This window comes from Haliotis rubra, unplaced genomic scaffold (genome assembly GCF_003918875.1).
Source record: "Haliotis rubra isolate DU_JTF1 unplaced genomic scaffold, ASM391887v1 Scf409, whole genome shotgun sequence".
Lineage (NCBI taxonomy): Eukaryota > Metazoa > Mollusca > Gastropoda > Lepetellida > Haliotidae > Haliotis > Haliotis rubra.
Window position 1 is genome coordinate 937,756 of NW_025767090.1, and position 24,012 is coordinate 961,767.

Sequence of the window (24,012 nt, forward strand, 5' to 3'; positions counted from 1 at the left end):
TCCATGTGCCATATGAACAACATCCATCAACCAATCAAACATCCATGTGCCATATGAACCACATGCATCAACCAATCAAACATCCATGTGCCATATGAACCACATGCATCAACCAATCAAACATCCATGTGCCATATGAACAACATCCATCAACCAATCAAACATCCATGTGCCATATGAACCACATGCATCAACTAATCAAACATCCATGTGCCATATGAACCACATGCATCAACCAATGAAACATCCATGTGCCATATCAACCACATCCATCAACCAATCAAACATCCATGTGCCATATGAACCACATGCATGAACCAATCAAACACCCATGTGCCATATGAACAACATCCATCAGTCAATCAAACATCCATGTGTCATATGAACAACATCCATCAACCAATGAAACATCCATGTGCCATATGAACAACATCCATCAACCAATGAAACATCCATGTGCCATATGAACCACATGCATCAACCACTCAAACATCCATGTGCCATATGAACAACATCCATCAGTCAATCAAACATCCATGTGCCATATGAATCACATCCAAGAACCAATGAAACATCCATGTGCCATATATGAACCACATGCATCAACCAATGAAACATCCATGTGCCATATGAGCCACATGCATCAACCAATCAAACATCCATGTGCCATATGAACCACATGCATCAACCAATGAAACATCCATGTGTCATATGAACCACATCCATCAGTAATCAAACATCCATGTGCCATATGAACCACATCCATCAACCAATCAAACATCCATGTGCCATATGAACCACATGCATCAACTAATCAAACATCCTTGTGCCATATGAACCACATGCGTCAACCAATGAAACATCCATGTGCCATATCAACCACATCCATCAACCAATGAAACATCCATGTTGATGTGAACCACATCCATCAACTAATGAGATATCCATCTGCCATATGAACCACATGCATCAACTAATCAAACATCCATGTGTCATATGAACCACATCCATCAACCAATGAAACATCCATGTGCCATATGAACCACATGCATCAACCAATGAAACATCCATGTGCCATATGAACCACATGCATCAACCAATCAAACATTCATGTGCCATATGAACCACATGCATCAACTAATCAAACATCCATGTGCCATATGAACAACATCCATCAACCAATCGAAACATCCATGTGCCATATGAACCACATGCATCAACTAATCAAACATCCATGTGCCATATGAACCACATGCATCAACCAATCAAACATCCATGTGCCATATGAACAACATCCATCAACCAATGAAACATCCATGTGCCATATGAACCACATGCATCAACTAATCAAAACATCCATGTGCCATATGAACCACATGCATCAACCAATCAAACATCCATGTGCCATATGAACAACATCCATCAACCAATCAAACATCCATGTGCCATATGAACCACATGCATCAACCAATCAAACATCCATGTGCCATATGAACCACATGCATCAACCAATCAAACATCCATGTGCCATATGAACAACATCCATCAACCAATCAAACATCCATGTGCCATATGAACCACATCCATCTATTAATCAAACATCCATGTGCCATATGAACCACATCCATCAACCAATGAAACATCCATGTGTCATATGAACCACATCCATCAACCAATGAAACATCCATGTGTCATATGAACCACATGCATCAACCAATCAAACATCCATGTGCCATATCATCCACATCCATCAACCAATCAAACATCCATGTGCCATATGAACCACATGCATCAACCAATGAAACATCCATGTTGATGTGTGAACCACATCCATCAACTAATGAGATATCCATGTGCCATATGAACCACATGCATCAACCAATCAAACATCCATGTGTCATATGAACCACATCCATCAACCAATGAAACATCCATGTGCCATATGAACCACATGCATCAACCAATGAAACATCCATGTGCCATATGAACCACATGCATCAACCAATCAAACATTCATGTGCCATATGAACCACATGCATCAACTAATCAAACATCCATGTGCCATATGAACAACATCCATCAACCAATGAAACATCCATGTGCCATATGAACCACATGCATCAACTAATCAAACATCCATGTGCCATATGAACCACATGCATCAACCAATCAAACATCCATATGCCATATGAACAACATCCATCAACCAATCAAACATCCATGTGCCATATGAACCACATCCATCAACCAATCAAACATCCATGTGCCATATGAACCACATGCGTCAACCAATCAAACATCCATGCGCCATATGAACAACATCCATCAACTAATCAAACATCCATGTGCCATATGAACCACATGCATCAACTAATCAAACATCCATGTGCCATATGAACCACATGCATCAACCAATCAAACATCCATGTGCCATATGAACAACATCCATCAACCAATCAAACATCCATGTGCCATATGAACCACATCCATCAATTAATCAAACATCCATGTGCCATATGAACCACATGCATCAACCAATCAAATATCCATGTGCCATATGAACAACATCCATCAACCAATCGAAACATCCATGTGCCATATGAACCACATGCATCAACCAATGAAACATCCATGTGCCATATGAACCACATGCATCAACCAATCAAACATCCATGTGCCATATGAACCACATGCATCAACTAATCAAACATCCATGTGCCATATGAACAACATCCATCAACTAATGAAACATCCATGTGCCATATGAACCACATGCATCAACTAATCAAACATCCATGTGCCATATGAACCACATGCATCAACCAATCAAACATCCATGTGCCATATGAACCACATGCATCAACCAATCAAACATCCATGTGCCATATGAACAACATCCATCAACCAATGAAACATCCATGTGCCATATGAACCACATGCATCAACCAATCAAACATCCATGTGCCATATGAACCACATGCATCAACCAATCAAACATCCATGTGCCATATGAACAACATCCATCAACCAATCAAACATCCATGTGCCATATGAACCACATGCATCAATTAATCAAACATCCATGTGCCATATGAACCACATGCATCAACCAATCAAACATCCATGTGCCATATGAACAACATCCATCAACCAATCAAACATCCATGTGCCATATGAACCACATGCATCAACCAATCAAACATCCATGTGCCATATGAACCACATGCATCAACCAATCAAACATCCATGTGCCATATGAACAACATCCATCAACCAATCAAACATCCATGTGCCATATGAACCACACCCATCAATTAATCAAACATCCATGTGCCATATGAACCACATCCATCAACCAATGAAACATCCATGTGTCATATGAACCACATGCATCAACCAATGAAACATCCATGTGTCATATGAACCACATGCATCAACCAATCAAACATCCATGTGCCATATGAACCACATCCATCAACCAATCAAACATCCATGTGCCATATGAACAACATCCATCAACCAATGGAACATCCATGTTGATGTATGAACCACACCCATCAATTAATCAAACATCCATGTGCCATATGAACCACATCCATCAACCAATGAAACATCCATGTGTCATATGAACCACATGCATCAACCAATGAAACATCCATGCTCCATATAAACCACATGCATCAACTAATGAAACATCCATGTGTCATATGAACCACATCCATCAACCAATGAAACATCCATGTGTCATATGAACCACATCCATCAACCAATGAAACATCCATGTGTCATATGAACCACATCCATCAACCAATGAAACATCCATGTGTCATATGAACCACATCCATCAACCAATGAAACATTCATGTGCCATATGAACCACATCCATCAACCAATGAAACATCCATGTGCCATATAAACCACATCCATCAACCAATGAAACATCCATGTGTCATATATGAACCACATCCATCAACCAATGAAACATCCATGTGCCATATGAACCACATGCATCAACCAATGAAACATCCATGTGTCATATGAACCACATCCATCAACCAATGAAACATCCATGTGCCATATGAACCACATGCATCAACCAATGAAACATCCATGTTGATGTGTGAACCACATCCATCAACTAATGAGATATCCATTTGCCATATGAACCACATGCATCAACTAATCAAACATCCATGTGCCATATGAACCACATGCATCAACTAATCAAACATCCATGTGCCATATGAACCACATGCATCAACTAATCAAACATCCATGTGCCATATGAACAACATCCATCAACCAATCAAACATCCATGTGCCATATGAACCACATGCATCAACTAATCAAACATCCATGTGCCATATGAACCACATGCATCAACCAATCAAACATCCATGTGCCATATGAACCACATCCATCAACCAATCAAACATCCATGTGCCATATGAACCACATGCATCAACCAATCAAACATCCATGTGCCATATGAACCACATGCATCAACCAATCAAACATCCATGTGCCATATGAACAACATCCATCAACCAATCAAACATCCATGTGCCATATGAACCACATGCATCAACCAATCAAACATCCATGTGCCATATGAACCACATGCATCAACCAATCAAACATCCATGTGCCATATGAACAACATCCATCAACCAATCAAACATCCATGTGCCATATGAACCACACCCATCAATTAATCAAACATCCATGTGCCATATGAACCACATCCATCAACCAATGAAACATCCATGTGTCATATGAACCACATGCATCAACCAATGAAACATCCATGCTCCATATAAACCACATGCATCAACTAATGAAACATCCATGTGTCATATGAACCACATCCATCAACCAATGAAACATCCATGTGTCATATGAACCACATCCATCAACCAATGAAACATCCATGTGTCATATGAACCACATCCATCAACCAATGAAACATCCATGTGTCATATGAACCACATCCATCAACCAATGAAACATCCATGTGCCATATGAACCACATCCATCAACCAATGAAACATCCATGTGCCATATAAACCACATCCATCAACCAATGAAACATCCATGTGTCATATGAACCACATCCATCAACCAATGAAACATCCATGTGCCATATGAACCACATGCATCAACCAATGAAACATCCATGTGTCATATGAACCACATCCATCAACCAATGAAACATCCATGTGCCATATGAACCACATGCATCAACCAATGAAACATCCATGTTGATGTGAACCACATCCATCAACTAATGAGATATCCATTTGCCATATGAACCACATGCATCAACTAATCAAACATCCATGTGCCATATGAACCACATGCATCAACTAATCAAACATCCATGTGCCATATGAACCACATGCATCAACCAATCAAACATCCATGTGCCATATGAACCACATGCATCAACCAATCAAACATCCATGTGCCATATGAACCACATCCATCAACTAATCAAACATCCATGTGCCATATGAACCACATCCATCAACCAATCAAACATCCATGTGCCATATGAACCACATGCATCAACCAATGAAACATCCATGTGTCATATGAACCACATCCATCAACCAATGAAACATCCATGTGCCATATGAACCACATGCATCAACCAATCGAAACATCCATGTGCCATATGAACCACATGCATCAACCAATCAAACATCCATGTGCCATATGAACCACATGCATCAACCAATGAAACATCCATGTGCCATATGAACCACATCCATCAACTAATCAAACATCCATGTGCCATATGAACCACATGCATCAACCAATCAAACATCCATGTGCCATATGAACAACATCCATCAACTAATCAAACATCCATGTGCCATATGAACCACATGCATCAACCAATCAAACATCCATGTGCCATATGAACCACATGCATCAACCAATCAAACATCCATGTGCCATATGAACAACATCCATCAACCAATCAAACATCCATGTGCCATATGAACCACATGCATCAACCAATGAAACATCCATGTGCCATATGAACCACATGCATCAACTAATCAAACATCCATGTGCCATATGAACCACATGCATCAACCAATCAAACATCCATGTGCCATATGAACCACGTGCATCAACCAATGGAACATCCATGCTCCATATAAACCATATCCATCAGTCAATCAAACATCCATGTGCCATATGAACCACGTGCATCAACCAATGAAACATCCATGCTCCATATGAACCATATCCATCAGTCAATCAAACATCCATGTGCCATATGAACCACATCCATCAGTCAATCAAACATCCATGTGCCACATGAACCACATGCATCAACCAATCAAACATCCATGTGCCATATGAACCTCACCCATCAACTAATCAAACATCCATGTGCCATATGAACCACATCCATCAACCAATGAAACATCCATGTGCCATATGAACCACATGCATCAACCAATCAAACATCCATGTGCCATATGAACCACATGCATCAACCAATCAAACATCCATGTGCCATGTGAACCGCATCAACCAATGAAACATCCATGCTCCATATGAACCACATCCATCAGTCAATCAAACATCCATGTGTCATATGAACCATGTCCATCAGTCAATCAAACATCCATGTGCCATATGAACCACGTGCATCAACCAATGAAACATCCATGCTCCATATGAACCATATCCATCAGTCAATCAAACATCCATGTGCCATATGAACCACATCCATCAGTCAATCAAACATCCATGTGCCATATGAACCACATCCATCAGTCAATCAAACATCCATGTGCCACATGAACCACATGCATCAACCAATCAAACATCCATGTGCCATATGAACCACACCCATCAACTAATCAAACATCCATGTGCCATATGAACCACACCCATCAACTAATCAAACATCCATGTGCCATATGAACCACATGCATCAACCAATCAAACATCCATGTGTCATATGAACCACGTGCATCAACCAATGAAACATCCATGTGCCATATGAACCACATCCATCAACTAAAGAGATGTCCATGTGCCATATGAACCACATCCATCAACCAATCAAACATCCATGTGCCATGTGAATCTCATCCATCAGCCAATCAAACTTCCATGTTCCATGTGAACCACATCCCTGAAATGATCAAACTTTCATGTGCAATATGGACCACATCCTATTTACCGATTCAGAGAACATGTTGTGAAATGAAACAACCAAAACATAGATTGCCTTTAGAATCACATATGCAAAACTTGTTAGTGAAAAGTACAATATCTGTTTGGTGCAGTCATAGAGGAAGGTTAAAAATCATTTAGTGTGATAGACATCATGACAGTAGTTAAATTTGTAATCTTCAGTGAAAAGTATATGTTAGTGATTGGTGGTGGAATACATTCGGAAAGGATCTGACATAATCATTAAGTACATTACAGAAAGCACATTTCTCTGTGTGATGTCTCACCAGTTTGTGAGAGGAATCTTTGCCTCATCTAGAACAGATGATTGCTCTTAGCTGACAGCAACAGGAAGAAAACATTCTATAGCCATTTATCACATGCTTCTCCACTCCAAAACTAGTGTGTAGGGCTGGTGGTGTATGACTGTTGTCTACAGAGAGTGTGAGGCTGGTGGTGTATGGCTGTTGTCTACAGAGAGTGTGGGGCTGGTGGTGTATGACTGTTGTCTACAGAGAGTGTGGGGCTGATGGTGTATGACTGTTGTCTACAGAGAGTGTGGGGCTGGTGGTGTATGGCTGTTGTCTACAGAGAGTGTGGGGCTGATGGTGTATGACTGTTGTCTACAGAGAGTGTGGGGCTGGTGGTGTATGGCTGTTGTCTACAGAGAGTGTGGGGCTGGTGGTGTATGACTGTTGTCTACAGAGTGTGGGGCTGGTGGTGTATGACTGTTGTCTACAGAGAGTGTGGGGCTGATGGTGTATGACTGTTGTCTACAGAGAGTGTGGGGCTGGTGGTGTATGGCTGTTGTCTACTGAGAGTGTGGGGCTGATGGTGTATGACGGTTGTCTACAGAGAGTGTGGGGCTGATGGTGTATGACTGTTGTCTACAGAGAGGGTGGGGCTGGTGGTGTATGGCTGTTGTCTACAGAGAGTGTGGGGCTGGTGGTGTATGACTGTTGTCTACAGAGAGTGTGGGGCTGATGGTGTATGACTGTTGTCTACTGAGAGTGTGGGGCTGATGGTGTATGGCTGTTGTCTACAGAGAGAGAGTGTGGGGCTGGTGGTGTATGACTGTTGTCTACAGAGAGTGTGGGGCAGAGGTGTGAGGTCTGATGGTGTATGATGACTGTTGTCTACAGAGAGTGTGGGGCTGATGGTGTATGACTGTTGTCTACTGAGAGGTGTGGGGCTGGTGTGTGGGCTGGTGGTGTTGGTGTATGACTCTACTACAGAGAGTGTGGGGCTGGTGGTGTATGACTGTTGTCTACGGAGAATGTGGGGCTGATGGTGTATGACTGTTGTCTACAGAGAGTGTGGGGCTGATGGTGTATGACTGTTGTCTGCAGAGAGTGTGAGGCTTATGGTGTATGACTGTTGTCTATGGAGAGTGTGGGAATGGTGGTGTATGACTGTTGTCTACAGAGAATGTGGGGCTGATGGTGTATGACTGTTGTCTACAGAGGGTGTAGGGCTGGTGGTGTATGACTGTTTTCAGCAGGGAGTGTGGGGCTGGTGGTGTATGACTGTTGCCTGCAGAGAGTGCAGAGCTTGTGTTGTTTGAATGTGTCTCTACTTTAAACTGGAAATTCATTCAAGGAGTAAAAAAATTCTTCTGCAATTTATTCGTTGAGTAAGTGTAAGTCAGCTGAGCTTTAGGTAAGTGGCATGTGTGAGTTAATGGGTGATCAGTGTTGGTTGAAAGTTACTTGTCTAACCCCCAAAAAACATCATTCCTTAATTGGTTCCACAGTTTTTATTCCTCTAAATTTGACATGTATGTTTCCTGGGGCACCTTGCTATTGATTAGGTCCTGAACCTGAGGTCAGGTTTTGCTATATAATGCCGGAGAGACTTACACGGTACTTGTAATGGAAGCATTTCACAAAGGGGCTGACAACAGCACGGCTTGGATGCTTGCAATAGCCCAGTAGCCAGAATGTGGTGCATGGGGGTTCGGCAGACCAGTGGCCTTGACCGTCACCCTAATAGTGGCTTCAGTTTATCAGACAAGAAGCTATGACCCTCACCCAGAGGGTGGCTTTAGTTTATCAGACCAGTAGCTATGACCCTCACCCAGAGGGTGGCTTTAGTTTATCAGACCAGTAGCTATGACCCTCACCCAGAGGGTGGCTTTAGTTTATCAGACCAGTAGCTATGACCCTCACCCTGATGGTGGCTTCAGTTTATCAGACCAGTAGCTATGACCCTCACCCAGAGGGTGGCTTTAGTTTATCAGACCAGTAGCTATGACCCTCACCCAGAGGGTGGCTTCAGTTTATCAGACCAGTAGCTATGACCCTCACCCAGAGGGTGACTTTAGTTTATCAGACCAGTAGCTATGACCCTTACCCTGATGGTTGCTTCAGTTTATCAGACCAGTAGCTATGACCCTCACCCTGATGGTGGCTTCACTTTACCAGACCAGTAGCTATGACCCTATTCCTGATGGTGGCTTCAGTTTATAAGACCAGTAGCTATGACCCTATTCCTGATGGTGGCTTCAGTTTATAAGACCAGTAGCTATGACCCTCACCCTGATGGTGGCTTCAGTTTATCAGACCAGTTGCTATGACCCTCACCCTGATGGTGGCTTCTGTTTATCAGACCAGTAGCTATGATCCTATTCCTGATGGTGGGTTCAGTGTGTCAGACCAGTAGCTATGACCCTCACCCTGATGGTGGCTTTAGTTTATCAGACCAGTAGCTATGACCCTCACCCTGATGGTGGTTTCACTTTACCAGACCAGTAGCTATGACCCTCACCCTGATGGTGGCTTCACTTTACCAGACCAGTAGCTATGACCCCCACCCTGATGGTGGCTTCTGTTTATCAGACCAGTAGCTATGATCCTATTCCTGATGGTGGCTTCAGTTTATCAGACCAGTAGCTATGACCCTATTCCTGATGGTGGCTTCAGTTTATAAGACCAGTAGCTATGACCCTATTCCTGATGGTGGCTTCAGTTTATCAGACCAGTAGCTATGACCCTCACCCTGATGGTGGCTTCAGTTTATCAGACCAGTAGCTATGACCCTCACCCTGATGGTTGCTTCAGTTTATCAGACCAGCAGCTATGACCCTATTCCTGATTGTGGCTTCAGTTTATCCGACCAGTAGCTATGACCTTGTTCTTTATGGAGACTTCAGTATACCATACCAGGAGCTATGACCCTCACCCTGATGGTGGCTTTAGTTCATCAGAGGCTTCGTACCGCACCATGCAGAAACCTATGGAGTATTACTGTTCATGTGCGGGAAACGATTGAATCGGGGCACTTGAGTTTAAATGGGTGATGGTCTGACTTGAGTTTGGACTTTTATTGAGTTCAGGTGTTATTTAAGTTAGGTGACAGCTCATCACATTTCGTACCATTAGCTTGTCCAAGCAGGACATAGATAGATTATTAAATAGAATTCAATAGTCCATTGAAGTTCCATAGCTAGCTGCTAAAGAGCAAGATGGTAGATAATAAACTTTATGCTGCAATAGAGCTAGATAGATTAGTGTATATAATAAAATTAAAAGATATCGTATTAAGTTACTTAGTCAAGAATGTCAGTTCCACAACCCAACTCCTTTAACTTGAGTTAAAACATTTATGTCTTCATAAATTTTAGTCAGTATCCACCCAACCTAGTGAAGCCAACATAGATGTTGTGATCTACTAAGGAAAATCAAATCAGAACATTCTACAAGCCCCTGGTAAACCAGCCACAACCAACAAAGACTACCCCTCATGCACTAAGGGACTAAGGGAAAGATTCTAAGTCAGCGGCATTACCCACCAAACCAAAGCCTACCCTAACCATTACATCCTTTGGTAGCCATTCCATCCTTTGGTAGCCATACCATCCTGTGGAGCAACAACAACATCCTTCAAGCCTACCCATTAGACTACAAGTTAAAAGATTCTTAGAGGCACCCAATAACCCAACCCAACAATCAACAGAGATCCGGGTTATTACATCTCTACAGCTTACCATCATCTAATCAAGGAATACAACAGTGATCAGGGGTATTACATCCCTACTGCTTACCATCATCTAATCAAGGACAACAACAGAGATCCGGGTTATTACATCCCTACTGCTTACCATCATCTAATCAAGGACAACAACAGAAATCAGAGTTATTACATCCCTACTGCTTACCATCATCTAATCAAGGACAACAACAGAAATCAGGGTTATTACATCCCTACTGCTTACCATCATCTAATCAAGGACAACAACAGATCCGGGTTATCATCCCTACTGGGACAACAACAGAGATCAGGGTTATTACATCCCTACTGCTTACCATCATCTAATCAAGGACAACAACAGAAATCAAGGACAACAACAGAGATCAGGGTTATTACATCCCTACTGCTTACCATCATCTTATCAAGGACAACAACAGAGATCAGGGTTATTACATCCTATACTGCTTACCATCATCTAATCAAGGACAACAACAGAGATCAGGGTTATTACATCTCTACAGTATACCATCATCTTTTCAAGGCCGTCCAAGCGTCTACTCAAGGACAACAACAGAGATCAGGGTCCAAGCGTAACCCTACTAAGTCCAACTGGCTTCATAGTCATTATCTGTCATCACAACAACCGTCAGTATTGTCATCGCTCTGTACATCAACCTCCTCATTGGTGTAAGCTCAGGTTACTTCTTCATGTATATATTCTCCTTGTGCATGATGTTGTGTGTAATCTGCTGTAAAATGGAGTTAGCATCTACACCGAAATGTCGCATTTATTGCTATCAATAAGTTGTTATTTCACAAGTAATAGTGAAGTACCATTGTCCAGTTGTTACTCTAACAAGTAATAGTGAATTACCATCTTCCTGTTGGTACTTTAACAAGTAATGTCGAATTACCATCTCCTAATTGTTACTTTAACATGTAATAGTAAATTACCATCTTCCAGTTGGTTATTTAACAAGTAATAGTGAATTATCATTTTCCTGTTGCTACTTTAACAAGTAATGGTGAATTACCATCTCCTAATTGTAACTTTAACACGTACTAGTGAATTACCATCTCCTAATTGTAACTTTAACAAGTAATAGTGAATTACCATTTCCCAGTTGTTATTTAACAAGTGATAGTGAATTACCGTTTCCCAGTTGTTATTTAACAAGTAATGGTGTATAACCATCTCCTAATTGTAACTTTAACAAGTAATAGTGAATTACCATTTTCCTGTTGCTACTTTAACAAGTAATGGTGAATTACCATCTCCTAATTGTAACTTTAACACGTAATAGTGAATTACCATCTTCCAGTTGTTATTTAACAAGTGATAGTAAATAACCGTTTCCCAGTTGTTATTTAACAAGTGATAGTGAATTACCATCTTCCAGTTGTTATTTAACAAGTAATAGTGAATTACCATTTCCAAGTTGTTATTTAACAAGTAATAGTGAATTACCATCTTCCAGTTGTTTTTTAACAAGTAATAGTGAATTACCATCTTCCAGTTGCTACTTTAACAAGTAATGGTGAATTACCATCTCCTAATTGTAACTTTAACAAGTATTGGTGTATTACCATCTTCCAGTTGTTATTTAACACATAATAGTGAATTACCATTTCCAAGTTGTTATTTAACAAGTAATAGTGAATTACCATTTCCCAGTTGTTATTTAACAAGTAATAGTGAATTACCATCTTCCAGTTGCTATTTAACAAGTAATAGTGAAATACCATTTCCCAGTTGTTATTTAACAAGTAATAGTGAATTACCATCTTCCAGTTGTTATTTAACAAGTAATAGTGAATTACCATCTCCCAGTTGTTATTTAATGAGTAATATTAAATATTACCATCTCCCAGTTGTTATTTAACAAGTAATAGTAAATATTACCATCTTCCAGTTGTTATTTAACAAGCAATAGTGAATTACCATTTCCCAGTTGTTATTTAACAAGTAATAGTAAATATTACCATCTCCCAGTTGTTATTTAACAAGTAATAGTAAATATTACCATCTCCCAGTTGTTATTTAACAAGTAATAGTAAATATTACCATCTCCCAGTTGTTATTTAACAAGTAATAGTAAATATTACCATCTCCCAGTTGTTATTTAACAAGTAATAGTAAATATTACCATCTCCCAGTTGTTATTTAACACATAATAGTGAATTACCATTTCCAAGTTGTTATTTAACACGTTATGGTGAATTACCATTTCCCAGTTGTTATTTAACAAGTTATGGTGAATTACCATCTTCTAGTTGTTATTTAACAAGTAATAGCGAATTACCATCATCCAGTTGTTATTTAACAAGTGATAGTGAATTACCATTTCCAAGTTGTTATTTAACAAGTAATAGTGAATTACCATCTCCCAGTTGTTATTTAACAAGTAATAGTAAATATTACCATTTCCGAGTTGTTATTTAACAAGTAATAGTGAATTACCATTGTTATCAGTTTACAGATTATATTTCATTAATACACAATGCCATTTAGAAAGTGGTCAAATGTAACATATATATTTTATATGGGATTACGCTTTCTTAGTAAAGTTTAGATTCTCGTACTTTTGTTGGTTGGAGTCCCATCCGGGATTCGAACTCACACCCTCAGAGTCAGGCACCTAATCGCCAGCACATAGTCAGCCACTTAACCCGCTCAGCCACTGCGACTTCCAAAAAATGGCAGTGGGACAACTGGTAGTCTAGACTCAGACTTCGTGTACCCCTCTGATGAGTGTAAATTGGCATGGCTCCCATTTCCGAAAGCTATGAATACACAATGCCATTTAGAAAGTGGTCAAATGTAACCTATGTTATATTTGGGATTATAGTTCTTTATAATGTAAAGATTCTATTCCCATCCCACTGTCTCTCTAGGTCATGTAGCAGCACTCCACAAATTCCAAATGTTGATGTTGTTTCAGATCCTTGATGTTTCTAGTAACCAGCTGACCAGTCTGCGGAGTCTTGGAAAGCTCAGGTACAGTTATTTCATAGCATCCAATATCATAGAGTGTCCTGGCATCTACATGTTTATAAATACAACAACTGTTGGCAGCTGTTTTACACCTGCACATAACCCTCTCTTCCGAGTGGTGATCTTGGTGTGAGTTATTTCCATATTCCTACTTACTTGGTTTGCTTAAGATTTCTAGTTATTTATGTTGTTTCAGATCTCTGGTTACTGATGTTTCAGATCTCTGGTCACTGATGTTTCAGATCTCTGGTTACTGATGTTTCAGATCTCTGGTTACTGATGTTTCAGATCTCTGGTTACTGATGTTTCAGATCTCTGGTTGCTGATGTTTCAGATCTCTGGTTACTGATGTTTCAGATCTCTGGTTACTGATGTTTCAGATCTCTAGTTACTGATGTTACTGATGTTTCAGATCTCTAGTTACTGATGTTTCAGATCTCTGGTCACTGATGTTTCGGATCTCTGGTTACTGATGTTTCGGATCTCTGGTTACTGATGTTTCAGATCTCTGGTTACTGATGTTTCAGATCTCTGGTTACTGATGTTTCAGATCTCTGGTTACTGATGTTTCAGATCTCTGGTTACTGATGTTTCGGATCTCTGGTTACTGATGTTTCAGATCTCTGGTTACTGATGTTTCAGATCTCTGGTTACTGATGTTTCAGATCTCTGGTTACTGATGTTTCAGATCTCTGGTTACTGATGTTTCAGATCTCTGGTTACTGATGTTTCAGATCTCTGGAGGACCTGAATGTGTCCCACAACAAGCTGAGCGAGCTGTCCTACTTCGCCCAGATATTTCCTCGACTTCAGATTCTCAGTATCTGTGATAATTCCCTGGACACCTGGCAAGATGTGGTAACTGTCACCTCATTTGATTCCCCAAACTCACCCAACTCACTCTACTTACCAGTTTCATCAGACTCATCTGACATACCTGCCTCACCAGACTCCCTTACTCATCTGACATACCTGACTCACCAGACTCACCAGAACCACCAGGTCAACTGACTCACCTGACTCACCAGAACAACCAGGTCAACTGACTCACCTGACTCACCAGAACAACCAGGTCACCTGACTCACCAGACTCACATGACTCACCAGATTCAACTGACTCACGTGTCTCACCTGACTCATCCAGGCTGTTTGGTTCATCCAAAACACCCGTCACCTGTCACTTTTCTCTCACCTGTTTGTAGATCAGAATACCTGACTCAGCTTCTTGCAGTGTGTGGATGTGTGGTCTCCCTCCCACTGCAGTGTGTGGATGTGTGGTCTCCCTCCCACTGCAGTGTGTGGATGTGTGGTCTCCCTCCCACTGCAGTGTGTGGATGTGTGGTCTCCCTCCCACTGCAGTGTGTGGATGTGTGGTCTCCCTCCCACTGCAGTGTGTGGATGTGTGGTCTCCCTCCCACTGCAGTGTGTGGATGTGTGATCTACCTCTCACTGCAGTGTGTGAATGTGTGGTCTCCCTCCCACTGCAGTGTGTGGATGTGTGGTCTCCCTCCCACTGCAGTGTGTGGATGTGTGGTCTCCCTCCCACTGCAGTGTGTGGATGTGTGGTCTCCCTCCCACTGCAGTGTGTGGATGTGTGATCTTCTCACTGCAGTGTGTGGATGTGTGGTCTCCCTCCCACTGCAGTGTGTGGATGTGTGGTCTCCCTCCCACTGCAGTGTGTGGATGTGTGGTCTCCCTCCCACTGCAGTGTGTGGATGTGTGATCTTCCTCTCACTGCAGTGTGTGAATGTGTGTTCTTCCTCTCACTGCAGTGTGTGGATGTGTGATCTCCCTGTCACTGCAGTGTGTGGATGTGTGGTCTCCCCACTGCAGTGTGTGGATGTGTGGTCTCCCTCCCACTGCAGTGTGTGGATGTGTGTTCTTCCTCTCACTGCAGTGTGTGAATGTGTGGTCTCCCTCCCACTGCAGTGTGTGGATGTGTGATCTCCCTGTCACTGCAGTGTGTGGATGTGTGATCTCCCTGTCACTGCAGTGTGTGGATGTGTGGTCTCCCCACTGCAGTGTCTGGATGTGTGGTCTCCCTGTCACTGCAGTGTGTGGATGTGTGGTCTCCCCACTGCAGTGTGTGGATGTGTGGTCTCCCTCCCACTGCAGTGTGTGGATGTGTGTTCTTCCTCTCACTGCAGTGTGTGGATGTGTGGTCTCCCTCCCACTGCAGTGTGTGGATGTGTGATCTCCCTGTCACTGCAGTGTGTGGATGTGTGATCTCCCTGTCACTGCAGTGTGTGGATGTGTGATCTCCCTGTCACTGCAGTGTGTGGATGTGTGATCTCCCTGTCACTGCAGTGTGTGGATGTGTGGTCTCCCCACTGCAGTGTGTGGATGTGTGGTCTCCCTCCCACTGCAGTGTGTGGATGTGTGTTCTTCCTCTCACTGCAGTGTGTGAATGTGTGGTCTCCCTCCCACTGCAGTGTGTGGATGTGTGATCTCCCTGTCACTGCAGTGTGTGGATGTGTGGTCTCCCCACTGCAGTGTGTGGATGTGTGGTCTCCCTCCCACTGCAGTGTGTGGACGTGTGATCTACCTCTCACTGCAGTGTGTGAATGTGTGGTCTCCCCACTGCAGTGTGTGGATGTGTGGTCTCCCTCCCACTGCAGTGTGTGGATGTGTGTTCTTCCTCTCACTGCAGTGTGTGGATGTGTGATCTACCTCTCACTGCAGTGTGTGGATGTGTGATCTTCCTCTCACTGCAGTGTGTGGACGTGTGATCTACCTCTCACTGCAGTGTGTGGATGTGTGATCTACCTCTCACTGCAGTGTGTGGATGTGTGATCTACCTCTCACTGCAGTGTGTGGATGTGTGATCTACCTCTCACTGCAGTGTGTGGACGTGTGATCTACCTCTCACTGCAGTGTGTGGATGTGTGATCTACCTCTCACTGCAGTGTGTGGATGTGTGATCTACCTCTCACTGCAGTGTGTGGATGTGTGATCTACCTCTCACTGCAGTGTGTGGATGTGTGATCTCCCTGTCACTGCAGTGTGTGGATGTGTGGTCTCCCCACTGCAGTGTGTGGATGTGTGATCTCCCTGTCACTGCAGTGTGTGGATGTGTGGTCTCCCCACTGCAGTGTGTGGATGTGTGATCTCCCTGTCACTGCAGTGTGTGGATGTGTGATCTCCCTGTCACTGCAGTGTGTGGATGTGTGATCTTCCTCTCACTGCAGTGTGTGGATGTGTGATCTCCCTGTCACTGCAGTGTGTGGATGTGTGGTCTCCCCACTGCAATGTGTGGATGTGTGATCTCCCTGTCACTGCAGTGTGTGAATGTGTGTGAACCTGTCAATGCAGTGTGTGGATGTGTGGTCTCCCTCCCACTGCAGTGTGTGGATGTGTGATCTCCCTGTCACTGCAGTGTGTGAATGTGTGAACTGTCACTGCAGTGTGTGGATGTGTGATCTCCCTCCCACTGCAGTGTGTGAATGTGTGTTCCACTTGTGACTTCAATGTGTGTATGTGTGTTCCCATTGTGACTTCAATGTGTGTTTGTGTGTTCCCATTGTCACTTCAGTGTGTGAATGTGTGTTCCCATTGTGACTTCAATGTGGTTATGTGTGTTCTTATTGTGACTTCAATGTGTGTATGTGTGTTCCCACTGTTTAGACTTCAATGTGTGTATGTGTGTTCCTATTGTGACTTCAATGTGATTGTGTGTTCCCATGGTGACTTCAGTGTGTGTATGTGTTACTGTTTTGACTTCAATGTGTGTATGTGTGTTCCCATTGTGACTTGTGTGTATGTGTGTTCCTGTTTTGACTTCAATGTGTTTATGTGTGTTCCTATTGTGACGTCAATGTGTGTACGTGTGTTCCCATTGTGACTTCAATGTGTTTATGTGTGTTCCTATTGTGACTTCAATGTGTACGTGTGTTCCCATGGTGACTTCATTGTTTTGTTTGTGTGTTCCTGTTGTTACTTCAGTGTGTGTATGTGTGTTCCTATTGTGACTTCAATGTGTGTTTTTGTGTTCTTGTTGTGACTTCAATATGTGTATGTGTGTTTCAGAGTGATCTGGGGATGATGAAGGAGCTTGTGGAGATCTCACTGAGTGGAAACCCAGTGACAATGGAAGATGGAGAAATGCCCCACTACCACTACACGATACAGACAGTCGTGCCCAACATAGAGGTAGTGGATGGGGTAGGTTCATCCCACTGTGTGTGTCATTCCTCAGATGTGTTCTCAGTACGTCTCTGATTACAAACTATCTATGTCTCACATCTATAGTTGCAACTCTTGTGTTTGTCATCTTCCAGGCACATGTGAAGCGCCAGAGTGTTAAGTCTGCTCCACTCATGAGACCGATGTCCGCATCCAGCAGTAAGTACATCACATATTGACTGCAATCTTGTGTTGCTGATGATAACATAACACATGTTGTGTTTTTGATGATAACATTACACGTTGTGTTGCTGATGATAACATTACACGTGTTGTGTTGTTGATGATAACATTACACATGTTGTGTTGTTGATGATAACATTACACGTTGTGTTGCTGAAGATAACATTACACGTTGTGTTGCTGAAGATAACATTATACATGTTGTGTTGTTGATGATAACATTACACATGTTGTGTTGTTGATGATAACATTACACCTTGTGTTGCTGAAGATAACATTACACGTTGTGTTGCTGAAGATAACATTATACATGTTGTGTTGCTGATGATAACATTACACGTTGTGTTGCTGATGATTTACCGTGATGATAACATGATACATTGCGCGTTGTTGTGATGCTGATGTTGTGATGATAACATTACACGTTGTGTTGGCGCTGTTGATAACATGATACACATTGTGTTGCTGATGTGTTGTGTTGCTGATGATAACATTACACATGTTGTGTTGCTGATGATAACATTACATGTTGTGTTGCTGATGATAACATTACACATGTTGTGTTGCTGATGATAACATTACACGTTGTGTTGTTGCTGATGATAACATTACACATGTTGTGTTGCTGATGATAACATTACACATGTTGTGTTGCTGATGATAACATTACATGTGTTGCTTGATGATGAACATTACATGTTGTGTTGCTGATGATAACATTACATGTTGTGTTGCTGATGATAACATTACACATGTTGTGTTGCTGATGATAACATTACACGTGTTGTGTTGCTGATGATAACATTACACGTGTTGTGTTGCTGATGATAACATTACACATTGTGTTGTGTTGCTGATGATAACATTACACATGTTGTGTTGCTGATGATAACATTACACATGTTGTGTTGCTGATGATAACATTACACATGTTGTGTTGCTGATGATAACATTACACACGTGTTGTTGCTGATGATAACATTACATGTTGTGTTGCTGATGATAACATTACACGTTGTGTTGTGTTGCTGATGATAACATTACACGTGTTGTGTTGCTGATGATAACATTACACGCATGTTGTGTTGCGTGTTGATGATAACATTACACGCATTACATGTTGTTGTTGCTGATGATAACATTACACATGTTGTGTTGCTGATGATAACATTACACATGTTGTGTTGCTGATGATAACATTACACATGTTGTGTTGCTGATGATAACATTACACGTTGTGTTGCTGATGATAACATTACACGTGTTGTGTTGCTGATGATAACATTACACATGTTGTGTTGCTGATGATAACATTACACGTTGTGTTGCTGATGATAACATTACACGTTGTGTTGCTGATGATAACATTACACATGTTGTGTTGCTGATGATAACATTACACGTGTTGTGTTGCTGATGATAACATTACACATGTTGTGTTGCTGATGATAACATTACACGTTGTGTTGCTGATGATAACATTACACGTGTGTTGCTGATGATAACATTACATTATGTTGTTGCTGATGATAACATTACACATGTTGTGTTGCTGATGATAACATTACACGTTGTGTTGCTGATGATAACATTACACGTTGTGTTGCTGATGATAACATTACACGTTGTGTTGCTGATGATAACATTACACATGTTGTGTTGCTGATGATAACATTACACGCGTTGTGTTGATGATGATAACATTACACGTTGTGTTGCTGATGATAACATTACACGCGTTGTGTTGCTGATGATAACATTACACGTGTTGTGTTGCTGATGATGTGTTGCATGACCATTACACATGTTGTGTTGCTGATGATAACATTACACATGTTGTGTTGCTGATGATAACATTACACGTTGTGTTGCTGATGATAACATTACACATGTTGTGTTGCTGATGATAACATTACACGTTGTGTTGCTGATGATAACATTACACTGATGTTGTGTTGCTTGCTGATGATAACATTACACATGTTGTGTTGCTGATGATAACATTACACGTTGTGTTGCTGATGATAACATTACACATGTTGTGTTGCTGATGATAACATTACACATGTTGTGTTGCTGATGATAACATTACACGTTGTGTTGCTGATGATAACATTACACGTTGTGTTGCTGATGATAACATTACACATGTTGTGTTGCTGATGATAACATTACACACTGATGATAACATGTTGTGTTGATGATGATAACATTACACGTTGTGTTGCTGATGATAACATTACACACATGTTGTGTTGCTGATGATAACATTACACGCATTGTGTTGTTGATGATAACATTACACGTTGTGTTGCTGATGATATACATTACATGTTGTGTTGATGATGATAACATTACACATGTTGTTATTGCTGATGATAACATTACATGTTATGTGTTGCTGATGATAACATTACACATGTTGTGTTGCTGATGATAACATTACATGTTGTGTTGCTGATGATAACATTACACGTTGTGTTGCTGATGATAACATTACATGTTGTGTTGCTGATGATAACATTACACATGTTGTGTTGCTGATGATAACATTACACATGTTGTGTTGCTGATGATAACATTACACATTTGTGTTGCTGATGATAACATTACACGTTACGTGTTGTTGATGATAACATTACATGTTGTGTTGCTGATGATAACATTACACATGTTGTGTTGCTGATGATAACATTACACATGTTGTGTTGCTGATGATAACATTACACACGTTGTGTTGCTGATGATAACATTACATTACGTTGTTGTTGCTGTTGTGTTGTTGATGATAACATTACACATGTTGTGTTGCTGATGATAACATTACACACGTTGTGTTGCTGATGATAACATTACACATGTTGTGTTGCTGATGATAACATTACATGTTGTGTTGCTGATGATAACATTACACACGTTTGTGTTGCTGATGATAACATTACACGTTGTGTTGCTGATGATAACATTACACGTTGTGTTGCTGATGATAACATTACACGTTGTGTTGCTGATGATAACATTACACGTTGTGTTGCTGATGATAACATTACACATGTTTGTGTTGCTGATGATAACATTACACGTTGTGTTGCTGATGTGTGTTGTGTTGCTGATGATAACATTACACATGTTGTGTTGCTGATGATAACATTACATTACACATTACAGTTGTGTTGCTGATGATAACATTACATGTTGTGTTGCTGATGATAACATTACACGTTGTGTTGCTGATGATAACATTACACATGTTGTGTTGCTGATGATAACATTACACACGTTGTGTTGCTGATGACAACATTACACACGTTGTGTTGCTGATGATAACATTACACATGTTGTGTTGCTGATGATAACATTACACGTGTGTTGTGTTGCTGATGATAACATTACACATGTTGTGTTGCTGATGATAACATTACACATGTTGTGTTGCTGATGATAACATTACCGTGTTTTGTTGACGATGATAACATTACACATGTTGTGTTGCTGATGATAACATTACACACGTTGTGTTGCTGATGATAACATTACACATGTTGTGTTGCTGATGATAACATTACACGTTGTGTTGCTGATGATAACATTACACATGTTGTGTTGCTGATGATAACATTACACAACGTTGTGTTGCTGATGATAACATTACACATGTTGTGTTGCTGATGATAACATTACACATGTTGTGTTGCTGATGATAACATTACACATGTTGTGTTGCTGATGATAACATTACACACGTTGTGTTGCTGATGATAACATTACACACGTTGTGTTGCTGATGATAACATTACACACGTTGTGTTGCTGATGATAACATTACACATGTTGTGTTGCTGATGATAACATTACACGTTGTGTTGATGATGATAACATTACACGTGTTGTGTTGCTGATGATAACATTACACGTTGTGTTGCTGATGATAACATTACACATGTTGTGTTGCTGATGATAACATTACACATGTTGTTGTGTTGATAACTTACACCGTGCGTTGTGTTGATGATGATAACATTACACGTTGTGTTGCTGATGATAACATTACACGTTGTTGTTGTTGCTGATGATAACATTACACGTTGTGTTGCTGATGATAACATTACACACGTTGTGTTGCTGATGATAACATTACACACGTTGTGTTGCTGATGATAACATTACACACGTTGTGTTGCTGATGATAACATTACACATGTTGTGTTGCTGATGATAACATTACACATGTTGTGTTGCTGATGATAACACGTTGTGTTGCTGATGATAACGTACATGATAACGCGTTGTTGTTGCTGATGATAACGTGTTGCTTTGATTACACATTACATGTTGTGTTGCTGATGATAACATTACATGTTGTGTTGCTGATGATAACATTACACATTTGTGTTGCTGATGATAACATTACACACGTTGTGTTGCTGATGATAACATTACACGCGTTGTGTTGCTGATGATAACATTACACGTGTTGTGTTGCTGATGATAACATTACACATGTTGTGTTGCTGATGATAACATTACATTACACGTTGTGTTGCTGATGATAACATTACATGTTGTGTTGATGATGATTATTACATTACGTTGTGTTGCTGATGATAACATTACACATGTTGTTGTGTTGCTGATGATAACATTACACGTGTTGTGTTGCTGATGATAACATTACACATGTTGTGTTGCTGATGATAACATTACACGTTGTGTTGATGATGATAACATTACACTGTTGATAAACATTACACATGTTGTGTTGCTGATGATAACATTACACACGTTGTGTTGCTGATGATAACATTACATGTTGTGTTGCTGATGATAACATTACCGTGTTGTGTTGCTGATGATAACATTACACATGTTGTGTTGCTTGATGATAACATTACATGTTGTGTTGCTGATGATAACGATTTGTGTACATGTTGTGTTGCTGATGATAACATTACACATGTTGTGTTGCTGATGATAACATTACACATGTTGTGTTGCTGATGATAACATTACACACGTTGTGTTGCTGATGATAACATTACACGTTGTGTTGCTGATGATAACATTACACATGTTGTGTTGCTGATGATAACATTACACATGTTGTGTTGCTGATGATAACATTACACATGTTGTGTTGCTGATGATAACATTACACATGTTGTGTTGCTGATGATAACATTACATGTTGTGTTGCTGATGATAACATTACACATGTTGTGTTGCTGATGATAACATTACATGATAACATGTTGTGTTGCTGATGATAACATTACACATGTTGTGTTGCTGATGATAACATTACACATGTTGTGTTGCTGATGATAACATTACATGTTGTGTTGCTGATGATAACATTACACGTTTGTTGTGATAACATTACTTGATGATAACAACACACAATAATATGTGTTGTTGATGATAACATTACACATGTTGTGTTGCTGATGATAACATTACATGTTGTGTTGCTTGATGATAA

The 24,012-nt window shown here is 40.8% G+C and overlaps 1 protein-coding gene across 1 annotated transcript in view; it reads left to right on the plus strand.

The window, feature by feature from the left end:
- LOC124287949 (protein phosphatase 1 regulatory subunit SDS22-like) overlaps positions 1-24,012 on the plus strand; it is a 107,274-nt gene that overhangs the window by 75,678 nt on the left and 7,584 nt on the right. The window contains exons 9-12 of the mRNA XM_046724443.1: positions 14,116-14,171; positions 14,903-15,026; positions 18,195-18,329; positions 18,446-18,509. Coding sequence (XP_046580399.1) covers positions 14,116-14,171; positions 14,903-15,026; positions 18,195-18,329; positions 18,446-18,509 — 379 coding nt within the window. The remainder of the gene's footprint in view (positions 1-14,115; positions 14,172-14,902; positions 15,027-18,194; positions 18,330-18,445; positions 18,510-24,012) is intronic.